A 13,023-nucleotide genomic window follows, 5' to 3' on the forward strand; every position below is an offset into this window, starting at 1 on the left:
GAGTGGAATGAGTGTTGGGGAGCGACGGGCCTCGTTTGTTCCAATGTGAAGATGCTGCGCCCATATCGACAGTTTGCTTTTCATGAGGCTGGGCCTGTCCCCCACTAATCAATGGCTGTTAGGAGTCCTTTCTCCTGCCTGACTGAAAAATGAAAAAAGATGCTGAGCCCAGAGCTTTGACCGTCTGATTACAAACACTCCACGGGAGTTAAAGGGGAATGGAAAGGGCGGCATTGGAAACGTAAGGGAGAAGTGTGGGAGAGGAAAGGCCTGGGGTTGAGCAGGAGGCTCACCAAGGGTGAGAGGGCAACTTTGGCCCGTTTGAACAAAGTCTTGCAGAGCTTCGGCTCCATGGGTCCGGTGGATGTGACAGCTGTGGAAATTCATGGCCATTGATTTTGTAATTAGCAGAATATTGACGGGATTGACAGCAAACTGCTGACGGATTACGCAGAAATGGTTTCTTTAAAGTTAGTTTCGCATGTTGTCCCGTGCCACCCTAAATAGCCACACATATAAAACACATTTGAACACGTTTTCTGTGGTTTCATGCACACACTCGTGTAATTGTGCTGCCAAACCAGGATCAGATCAGTATTAACATGAAGGTTTCAAGTGAAGAGTGCTGGAACACATGTGCGGTCTGCATAGCCTAGTTAATTTCCCAAGATAGAAATGCAATTTACACAGAAGGCGACTGGTAAAAGAGACTTAATCAGTCAGTTAGGAACATAATTAGCCTTGTACTTTTCCTTTTTTCCTCCTCATTTACATGTTCATACATGGTCTTAACTTCACTCCCTGAATTCATGACACATAGCTGATCTAAATCCCTCACTTTTCATCCAGCTGGCATGTTTGGGTTCACTTTTTGGGATAATACAACTAAAAACTGCACTTTTTTTATCTATGGGTTGACAAACAGACCAGACCCGACACACCACACTTGTCCGTTAAAACCCTGCGTTAGCTCGTCCTGTATAAGGACGACTGTGTTTTTTTTTTATTCCAGTGTCTAGAGTTATACATAGAGAGCAATTTTAAATAAAGCTCAACTGGTTTTATTTTAGAGCCTATATATAAGGGGGCCAACTGCTCTTTCTTATGGAAATGAAGGCCATCTGCCACCATCATTCAGATGAACGATATCCTTGTAATGCAGCCATCTGAATTCATTAGCAAAATAGGGGGATGTACGGCGTACTCTGTGCTACCAAAAATAAATGAATCTTTCTCCTTTACCACTGTATATTTATTCCAACCTGAAGTGCCCGTCTCTCTCCCCTGAGCCTCGGCCACGCACAGGCATTTATTTAAGGAGCATCATTAACTACTAACAAGAGAAAAGCTCTCTCCAAAATTGCATGTTTGCATTTACAAGCTGTGGAATGTAAAACCAGCTGCAAAACAGGTAGCTGCAGCTGCATATTTGTGTTGTGCTGCATATATAGAAATGCTTTATTGTTAGTGAATGCATTTTTAAAAAGCTTTGTAACAAAGGAGGGGTGGGGGTGTACGTTAATCTTTATTAGTGTATCAAAATTTGATCAGTCTCAGTTCATTAAAAGTAAAACTCAAAGAGGATTTTTTTACTAGATAGCAGGCTTGTCACATATTTTCAAGAAGGAAGGAGGAGGTTTTGTATATTTATCAAAATTGAGATTTATCACCAGTTGAATTAACTTAATCTAGGCATATATTTATTAGTATTCACAGTAAGGTCTATTCCCGAATGATCTAATTAAATAAAAAGAAACACAATAATAAATTAGTTAAGACACATGCTAACAGTAATTTTACAGACTGCAGGGAAAAAGGAATAGAAATTCGAATAGGAAATATAGTTTCAAATTATTATCTAAACTAATTAAATGTCTAAGTTTTATTAAAAACATACTGATCTTTCTCTTTAGTTTAAAGACAGGGTTTATGAGGTGTAATTTTAAGTTCTAACACCTAATGTTATTTTGAGGGTTCAAAGTTTGGGAGTAATTCAAATGAGAATCGTAGGAATTTCCTTTTCTGGCACCAGAATACCAGAGACCACAAGAAATAAAAGTGAGAAGAGTTAATTAATGTGGGTAAGAACAGGCTTTAGAAGTCAACGGTCTGGTCGGAATCTAGTCAATACGAACCATTAAAAAGCAACTTACTTGTAATTGTCGGCCTCATAGGGACTCTTTTGCACTTTGGTCTGGTTTAAATTCGAATTATGACACTCTCTCTTGGCTGGAGGGAAGTCAAATTTTGTGATCTAACAGAGGTCACCTGGAAAATGCAGGTTGCACTGTTGTTTGCCCAGGTCTGTTAGATGATGTGATGGTTCCTCGCTTTTGGATTTTAACCAAATTATTTACAGAATCAAAAGAAAAGTTAATGGTTAAACTGAATTTTGTCACTATTTAAACAAGAAGAAAATTTATAATGACTGACACTGGCAGCACATGCTGTAACTAAAAATGTAGTTGATATTTGATTATGTATTTAGAGGCATCCAAAGAACCTTTGATCAAAACAACATAGCAAGGTCCTAAAATCATTCACATCTTGAAGTGTTGCGGTCTTTTAAAAGATGTCATTTTGACCAGATTTGAAATCTTTGCAAAACCCAAGAGTCCAGAAAGGGTATTTTTTTAAAAGGCTTGGTGTAAGTAATTCAATGTGTGTGAAAGGTCAGATTTGGTGTGTTTGTGTATACAACAGTTTACAACAGTGAGAAGTTTAGCCTATTCACTAGATAATGTCTTATCTCTTTCTCCCTCTGTCCTTTCACACTCCTCCTCTTGCTCCAGACTCCATGCACATAGAGAGCGTAGAAGCAGTCCAAAGGCTCCAAGACTCTCTGCATGAGGCTCTGCAGGATTACGAGGGATCCCAGCACCCAGAGGATCCCCGACGGGCAGGCAAGCTGCTGATGACCCTGCCTCTGCTCCGTCAGACCGCCACAAAGGCTGTTCAGCACTTCTACAGCATTAAAATGCAGGGCAAAGTTCCCATGCACAAACTATTCCTTGAGATGTTGGAGGCCAAGGCTTGACACCTGGAACGCTGCATCTTTCAGTCAGAGACGAGCAACAACCCATAAGAAATAAAGGTGGAGTGCCAATTAACAGCCAAAGGATGACGATTGGGCTCTGAATTTATTTTACTTATTTAAATAATAGTAAACATTGAAGAGAAAGAAGACTTGGAATAGTTTTAAAAATGGTGAAAATAAACTTGACTAAAGTGGGATGATGATTATGTATATAGAGATGTACAGAAATCAGGCAACTGAGGTCTTGTTATAACCAGAGACCCATTGCTCTATATCACCTGAATCTTCTGTGAATTTGTTTCTTATTTTGTTTTAATCTCAGAATGAAAAAGTGATAATATAAAGAACTGTACAGCAACTTAGCCACATTTTGTGTTCCAGTTTCTCCTGTTTTCTTATCGCAGTTGTTCCAACAACAGACTGTAACTGGTCTTCATAAAACATGTACTGTAAATTTTGTGAAACTTCACTGGGTAAAAGGGAGAATTGTTTAAAATGATTATGAAACTTATCATCAAAGGTGTGTCATTTCCACCTAATTACCTTGTAGTTGCTTCACTGACTTGGTATTTTAATCCGATTGGTACATGGTCAAAGGACAGTGGTTGGTCAGCTGTCATTTCTCTCTAAAGGTGTATTTGAATTATTCACTCATTCAAAATACAGTCCACTATAGAGAGAGTCCAACATTTCTACTGGAATTTCATTCACTAGTGCATTACAAATTTGTCACATGAAAAAGCAGCAATAGAGTGCAGAGACCCTAATGGACTGTAGCGTGAGTTGACTGAGCATATTGCTATTTAAAATATCAACATTAGCACTCTAATGCTGACATTGACAACTTATTATTGTAAATTGTATTGTCACCAACATTTGGATTTGAGAGATTATAAATGGCCATAAACCTGCATCAAAATGACCTTTTTTTAATTCCAGTTATAAGAGCTGACAGCAGCGCCACATGGCATAAACTGCTGTGTGATTGGTCACAAATTCAAAGTCAATGAAAGTCAACATGGTTACTATTTTTAAAGTATGCTGCAGTGGGAATGCCCTATGATGACTTCCAAGGCGTTCTGCCCTTGACTTTCTTGTGAAGTGTGAAATGTCTTGGCCAGAAAGAACTTTGTCATTGTTTTCTGCACCTAGTGCAATACATTTCTCTCCATTAGCATTCATAGGTAGATCTTCTAAATTGTACTGAATTCTTGACTTTTTAAAAACTTCAAAGCTCATTAATTTTAAATCCTCATCAATGTGTGTTCCTATACAGGACAAGAACATAGGCCAAAAATGCACCTTTTTTTAATTTCAGTTATTAAAGCCCACAACGGTCACGGTAGCTGCCATACCCGAGCAATACATCTCAGCGCTGCTCTATGGGTAAAACAACTTTCCATGGCTGAGGTCCGGGGATCTGTGTTGCCTTTTGATCCACCATGAAGTCCAGTATTAAGTTCACTTGGCACAGTAAACATACTATACAGAAGGTTAAGACAGGCCAGCCTGAACAGACAGATCATGCTAATGTTGCAGATGAAAAGAATATCATTAGCACTAACATTCACGGCTAATTATAGTAAGTTGTACTGAATTTCTGAGTTTTTAAAATTTACAACAATTATAAAGGAAAGACATCAACCCGTACCAACAATTAGCTTCTTTCAATGACAGGCAGTTTGTTTAACGTGTTTTCTGAATGTGTACTAAAACCAAATGTGATATTTTCTTTTGCGAAGTCTAAACACTAAGAACAACAAAAAGACACTGATATTTAACATGAAAACCAAGCTGCATTTCAACCAAGCTTAACCTTCCAATGTGAATCTTCCAAACTGTCTAAATGCTACAACTCTGAAAAATTGCAGCATGTGTAAATTATACCAGTTGGTATAACTAAGGTACATAGTTAAAAAAAACTATGTCAATTCATACAATAGTTTTTCATGGATATTATACTTTTTGTATAATGAAGGTTGTAAACTTTTTGCAACAACAGTTTATGGTTGAGCAACAGATCAGTGTTATAGAAAGAGTCAAAAACAGTCAAGTCTTTTACATTGCATTATCATGAATCCTGTCGTCAGTTCATTAAATACACAATGAGGATTTCTTTAGAGTATAATTATGAGGTGTTGCTCCAAATAGCAGGCTGCACAAAATCTAATAACCCTGTTTACAATTTCAACTCTAATACAAATGTGCCAAAAACTTGTAAAATATTGTTTTTGTAGACAGAAGAAAAATAAATGTTTTAACAAAAGTAGCTGTGCCACAGTAATTGACATGCCTAACAATTTCGATATAAAAAAAACACCTCAAGCATGTTTTCTTTTCCTTTATCCTTTTTTTCCTCAGGTATATTCTTAATTACACTTCAAAATAGGAAAAACAAAAGAACACGCCATTCAAGTAAGACAGTTGTTTGTTGATCTTTATAAACAAGGAAAAGGTTACAAGAAAATGGCTCCTTCCCCATGGAATGCATCAAACATGAATCAGGACTCTGAATGATTTCCTGTGCAAAGAAGAATGGTCAAAAATCTCTATTTATATTCTTTACCCATGTCAAATGTTATAGAAGAAGTGCTATCCTGTTGGTCAAAATGGAGTTATTCAATATATCAACAGCAGTAGTTATTAACTGTGTTACCAGTGATTTTGTTTTCTCAGTACAGAAGTTTTTACACACTAAATAAATTAACTTAAATTTAAAAAACAGATTTCTTCTAGGCTTTTAACAACACAAAATTAGTGACAGAACGAGTGAACATTTCATATATATTCATATAATATTTGCACTTAAGATTAATGTGACAAAGAAAGAGTACCACACAAGCTAGCTCTATCTGAGTCTGAGTGATTTTTGAGTATTTGAGTTAGGAAAACTGCAGTTCTTCAGATTTCTTTTTGTGCTGACACCTGCAACTAAACATGCTGTGAAACCAACTCAATAATGATAAGCTATATGTTGTTCTGATAAAGGTGTTTTTTTTTTGTTTTTTGTTAAAGATCATATTACTGTCAGCTACTAATGTAAAGCATTCTGGAACACTAATGCAACCAGCGACTCATGCAATAGATACCAACTTTGTGATGATTGTAGGTGCTAATTCAGTGCTATGCTAGTTTTTAAGGCTTTTAATTTTAGGCAGCAATGTAATAGATTCCATTTTATTATAGAAATGTTGTAGTTTCTTATTTCCAGCTGTATTCGTTTAACTCAAAAACGCTGTTAACACTAATATTGACCGTCTTGAAGCTCCTAAACCGTCATCTAATGAGGCTAATGTTTTGCTGAAGCTAGTGGATAAGCTAACACAAGGATGGCAAATGTGTTTCTTTAAGTGTAGGTAAAGCAGTTGCACTTCTCTGCCCCTAAATGGTTTACTTTGATATTTTAGATTACTTGAGGTCAAACTGAATTATCACCCCAACTCCTACTGATCTGTATAGTTAGCTTAAGTACCAATTTAAGAAAAGTTGAATTTATCATCCAAGTAAACCATTCAGAGGCTAGACTTCTTGTTCTAAACAATGTTTTTTTTTCTGTTTTGTTTCTGCTTTTTGTTTTCGAATAATTTTATCACAACCAATGGTTTTGAGATTTTAATTTAGTTTAGAGTGTTTTCATTGAATCCTAAAGGAAACCAGATTCTTGTCCCCTCGCTGTGGATTGTAAAGATTCATAAGTAAATGTTTATAGATTATCAGTTGCGTTAATATTTGGTACATTATTTTGTCATATTTGTAACACCAAAGTCAACTTGTTAACAATTTGGATGACATAAGATTTTTTCTCTCTCTCCAAATATGGATTACAGGGTAAAATGCTGGAAGTTACATACATTTTCTTATTATTTGTTTAATCACATTTAAGTTAGAATATTTTTCATTATTTGGGAATAACTTAAGTTACTCTCTGAACTAAAGCAGTATTAACCGTGTACATCATAACAGCTTACTGATACTTAGTATTTTTGTTTTTTAATGGCGGTGCTAAATATTCAGAACAAACACTTAAACTGATACAAGAGTGTAATCCACTATTAATCATAGGCTTTTAGAGCATGAAATCTATCTGTTGCAAAACTAGTTGTCAAAAGGGTATTGGTCATTTTGCTTTTTCACCAGTTCATACATTTGCAGTTTTGGTATTTTCTTACCTGACTTTTTTTTAATATAAAAAGGAAACATCTCGTAGTGTTAATTCTAGGGAATATTTTGAATAAACTTTGAAAAACGAAGAATTTAGAGTTATTTTACATAAACTTTTTATAGACTACTATAAACAAATGTGTCCGTGACTCTAATACATTAGAGGTCATTCATAGTTAGTTATATTTAATTAGGGCTCATAATCGTTAATATTTCATAATAGTGAACTGGTCCAAACAGAAATCAGAATCACAATCATTAGACTTTAATCATTTAACAAAATAAAATTAAACTGGATTTGATTAAAATGAATACAATTGAATTTATTTTGATCTAATTTAATTTAAATTTAATTAACTAACTTATCATTCTATGTGATTTGTGATATCTGATTTTTTATTGTTTGTTGTAGGTTTATTTATCTCCCAAATTAATCTACCCAACATTCATCTACCTATCTACAAAGATAAATAAATAAAGTGATATGCAGTGGTTACATACTTGGGACAAAATGGCTTGATTACAGGTATGACATTTAAGTGGGGTAAAATGAAATGGTAATGGCTTGGTACGAAATAGGAATACAAACTGGTGAAGGGGCAAACTGACACAGAGATGACCTTAAATTATTTAAAGATAGCACCTAGCATATCATGATATGGTCACGGCTGATAATGTATATTATCTCTTACGGCTTCGGTAATCTAAGCAGGTAAGATGGAACATGTAACCAGTAGGTGTCAATAATAAGATGGCAGGTTAATCAGCAGCTTTTGGGGTTTTAGTGAGAAATATTATATAATTCCACACGAAAGCTGTTGTGTCTTTAAAAAGTCAAGTGCCATTAGCTTTTGCCCAAACGCGATGGAAGCATAAGCAGCCAGAAACTCTGAGAATCTCCCAGAGTGATACTATTGATCAGCTATAACATAATACATTAATAAGTTTAACCTAACGGCATAGAGAATAGAATTTCCATGATGCATCTCCCCATTTGTTAACCAGCTAATCCATCCCAGAGTGAAATGAGTGATTAGTATCAAACCAAAGCAGAAACACAAACACTATTGGGTTTTGAACTGACGAGCTGTTTTCATATAAATATTTTATTTGCAGTATAATAATCATGAGTATAGTTTATTTGTGTTGTGTCCAATCACTCTAGGTTTGTAATGGTGAAGATGACAAAGAAAGACTAATTAAGACATGAGACTACAAATTATTTTTATTTTTCTGCTAGAGGGGATGAATTAGAGCTCCAATTCCTGTTGTATTTGTTGTAAGGGGAGCCTTGACCTTGTTGTGGCTTCACTATCACAGAAAGCTTTTAGCTTTTTCCCCTCTCACAAATGTGATAAAATAAAAATAAAATGCCTAATTTATGTTCAGACTTCTAAAACGGTTCTACAATATCCAATTAATTCTAATTGTGTCCTAAGCTGAAATTCTCAAAAGAAATGGAGCAATTAAATTTCTGGTTTGGCTCTACCTTGGGGACAAAAGACGTTTTATTTTAGCTGACAGTGGGGAGTTTTTTTTGTCTAAATCTCTACAAAGGCGATTTCATGGGTGTCTGTAATTGTTTCCCAACAGAGCCACGATCACTGGGCTATGCAAGGCGAGTACGGCCACCTGTGTTCCTTTACATTTGGAGCATCAGACTGACTTGTAGTTGTGCTTTGTTTACAACTTGAACATACTGTATAAATGCATTGTGCAATTCACTGTATTATACTGTATCTGCTGTGCATTGTTGTGACTATGATCATGTGTTCAGTTTGCCACTTTAATGTATTCTCATGCGGGATTGAGACCACATATTTACAGCCCAGTGTATGATACAAGGCCCTGTTTCAAGTGAAAAATGAACAAGTTCATTGTGTTTGTTTTAAGATGAGACTGTTTTCCTGTATTTTTGTCTCACTCAGTTTTCTCCATGTTTCTGTTTTTTGGTTATCAGCAAAGCAGGACGCACAGCGACTAAGGGCGTCTAGACCCTATACCTCAATTCATATTTTGAAAATTACACTGGGCTTGGAAGCGGGCCATGGGATTCTCCTGGGAGTCAGTGGCACAGAAATAAAGTGACATCACCGGCTGGGTATAAAAAAAAAATGTAGATGAAGTTACCGCAATTGGTGGTGGGGGAGGAGACGCACATTCCTCAGAGGAAAGCTACTTATTCGCTGCTCCATTTGCAGACTTACCTCATCTCCGTGCACTTTGAGATGACGAGATTTACATAAAACATGGAGGAACCTCCCCAGCCGATCTGTTCCACGGTGTAAAGAGGAACCTGCTAGGTGTGCACACCACAGACTAGTGATTACCCAAGAGGCTTCTCTCCCTCTTCAAAAGCAATATGTTTGCATTTATGATATATGAATCAAGTTAAAAGGGAGCTTTGGTTCATTGTAATTACAAACTTTATTCATGCTTGAAGGGGTGGCAGGCTAACTGTGTGCACTGTTCTGTGAAGAGAAAAATATTAAAAGAAAAATTAATGGAAAAAAGCCAAACACAGCTGGGATTCACTTGACAGGACTGTGTGGCATTTTCATGTGTTTTGTTTGTTGTATTTATGCCTACTGTATCCATGTGTAAATAAATGCTTTTGTGGGGAGTAGGGCAGTCAGATCTAACAATGCACTGAATGTACAGTGACAATAAAAAAAAAAACAATTTATGAAATCATGGCAAATGATCGTTTTATTTAAAGAAGTAACGAAAAACACAATTTTTCCACTAGAGGAAAAATACACAGATTTTATTAAAAAAATAAGGATCTTCAGCAGACACACCCTTTTTTCTATTAAAGATAAACATATTGTTACCACACTCTTCTACTGTAACAAAACCACCAGTAATGACACTATGATTGGAGTTTTTCTGCAAAACTCACACTTCTTTTAGTACAACAGAGAAAATAATAACATAAAACATTTCTATATCTCCTATTGACATGAAATGCACACCAGATACCGGTAGCAACAAAGAAATCCACACATGCAAAAAAATCTACACAAATTAGTAAGTCAAGTTATGTGTATTGACACACAGAAATAAGTATTAAACACATAAAAAAAGGTGCAAAAACAGTTAGAAGGAAGCCAGCTGAAATTGGATTGTATTGAAAATGTAAAACAAATTAATATCTGCGGATTTAGTTTTAATTAATAGCCTGTAAAGATATTTCTCATTGCTGATGTATCACACAACAAGCATCTCATGACAGATGAGAGCTCTTGAAAGACCTTTGTAACCTTTTTGTTACAAAAAGAAAATCACACATGGCACTGATTACTGATTACAGAGGTACAGTCGTGAAAAAATTGGACCACCATCTTAAATATTCAAAAGACATGTACACATATCGGTGTCTAATCTCTATTATTCCTTTCTGCAAACTTGAAGGGATTTATTTACAGATAAAAGCCAAAAGTTAACATTTGTTTACTCTTTAAACAAAATATATCAACAGAAATGTTTATTATAACCTGTTAATGCCCAAGTCTTTCAGATGTGAGATGCTTGAAAGGTTTCTTGCATGTTTAGATCTTTTCTAATCACCACACAGCATCTCACTTAGATCAAGATCTGGGCTTTGAATTGGCCAAATACATTTCTTTTCTTAATTCTCAGCCAGTCTTTGGTGACTTCACAGGTTTGTTTTGGGTCATTTTTGTGTTGCATTTCTGCTTCAGCTTTCATTTTTACTTGGTGGATATATGATAGTGAGCTGAATGGGTCCTGCTGCAGCAAAACTGACATCTCCAGCTCTGTGCTTCACAGCTGTCTCTGGTAATTTTCAGTCTGGCCTCAATGTTTTTCTTACAGACCAAAGTTTTCCTCTTTGCACACCTCCCATTCAAGGGAAATTCTACTTACATGTATTTTTACATCAACAGTAGCAAAGTCTCGGTGTAGGTCCCATGAGGATATGTTAGGGTCTTTGTATTTTTTTAGCATCATGTGCTCTCTCATTGAACATGCGTAAATACCTAGAACTGGCCATGTTGGGAATTGTTTTTAATGTCCTTCACTTATCAACTAACATTTTCAGGGCGATTTCAGATTATTTTGGAAACTTTTTAAATATATTAGTAGACCCATATGCTGCCACTGTTGGGACCCACAGCCATGGTTACAATGTGAAAGGCCAGTACAGACTTTCCTGGAACTTTCAAAATAAATTGCATTAACCTACTTCCGGCACAGCCAGGAAACGGGGTAACTGCGGACTTCCTGTGACATCACTGTCCAAATAAAACCACCGCTCTTGTTACATCCTGTCTCTTCCACACCGGTGATCATTGGGGGCCCTGTCCCAATACCCACACTACACCCTACGCCCCTCTATGAAGTGTTTACTTTGTACAAGTGCATGTAGGGGTTGAAGTGCACAGGTTACAAGCGTGCAAAATTGGAGAATTGGGACAGTATGGGTTACGTCATTGACTTGCACCTCTGCACCGTAACTGCAACATCAAAAAAGGCGGGAACCGGCGCTGTTTTCATAGTCTTGCTGCTAAAAAAACGATTTAAAACTGCAACAAGCAATTGTTTTGAGAAGAAAGTGCAGGAAGCGAAGGAGGCTTATACACCAGACTCTCGCCGCGCCAGTGTTTGTTTGAAAGGTAACTTCAGTGTTATGACCGGTATTTTAAAGGCGTGTGTTTGATTCTGGTGCTAAGCTACCAGCTTCCTTTCTTAGCTTTCACTGCTAACAAGCTAAGAACACGTGCTTGCCTGCTAGGGAATATTTAACAGAAAGGTTGTTAGTTTTCAAGCTAGTAAATAATAGTCCCTAAACATTATTTTACTAAATCTGATAACAAAGTAAACACCATTAAGCCCCATTTCTCCAGAAAGATTTGGCTTTTTTCCAAAATATTCCCTTAATACTATTTCTTTAAATATTATTTTAATAAATAAAGGCAGCAAATGAGACCCCGTTGAGAATTAGTCATCCAGAAGGTTGGTTTTATTCTGCAGATCATTCTTAAAACATGTTATTAAAATAATATTTTATCTGATCTTGCATTGTGAAGGGTTGTCTAAATGTTGCTGATTATTTCCTAAGTTGGTTCCAAGACTAACTTAACTTCACTTCCAGATTCTTCAAGATAATCCTTGGTTCTCAAACATAAACATTGCATGGTACTGTTGCATCACTCTTTTGGTCATGATTTTCAATCATCTTTGATCAACTTGTTTATATTGTAGATAGTCCATTAGTCTTCCCTATTCTTTAATTCTGCTTGGTAGTTTAGTTGGATTGTTTTAGCATAGTAAAGAGTTTGTTGATTGAAATATGTTTGACTTTAACTTATTTTTGTTAATAAATTCTTGTATTTTAAGAAATTGTGTGAATTCATTCCATATACGTGCAGAGTTTATGCTGATCAATAATGTCAGAGCTTGACTGATCCCTTTCTATTCTGTCCTAATATCGCCTTACTGGGCTGGTATTCACAGGATCACACTTATCAGACCGAAATATTATTTGATAAAATATTAAATCATTAAATATTAAATAATATTCTCAGATACATAATCACACCAGTCTTTATTTTGAAGGTCTCTGAAAACTCTTTTGAGCTCTTACCATGGTTTTCACTCTCACATCAACAGTCAAGAGCACACCAACTTAATGTCTGAAGTTTGAATATGACAAACCTCATTAGAAATGCTGAGTCAATGTATATTTGTCATCATGTGCTTCTGATGTAAATGTACCATGTCCAATTGTTGCTATTTTAATTAAAATAATTTACTTTTTTGGCCAATTTATTCCCTACTAGAAATTATAGATATAACATCCA

General features: G+C 35.9%; 1 protein-coding gene across 1 annotated transcript in view; it reads left to right on the top strand.

Annotated features, from left to right (window-relative positions):
- esrrgb (estrogen-related receptor gamma b) overlaps positions 1-9,889 on the top strand; it is a 54,209-nt gene extending 44,320 nt beyond the window's left edge. Inside the window, exon 7 of the mRNA XM_047387050.1 lies at positions 2,793-9,889. Within this exon, the coding sequence (XP_047243006.1) occupies positions 2,793-3,037 (245 nt within the window). The 3' untranslated portion in view covers positions 3,038-9,889. The remainder of the gene's footprint in view (positions 1-2,792) is intronic.
- Positions 9,890-13,023: the final 3,134 nt, after the last annotated feature.

Source organism: Girardinichthys multiradiatus, chromosome 15 (assembly GCF_021462225.1).
Source record: "Girardinichthys multiradiatus isolate DD_20200921_A chromosome 15, DD_fGirMul_XY1, whole genome shotgun sequence".
In the NCBI taxonomy this organism is placed as follows: Eukaryota; Metazoa; Chordata; class Actinopteri; order Cyprinodontiformes; family Goodeidae; genus Girardinichthys; species Girardinichthys multiradiatus.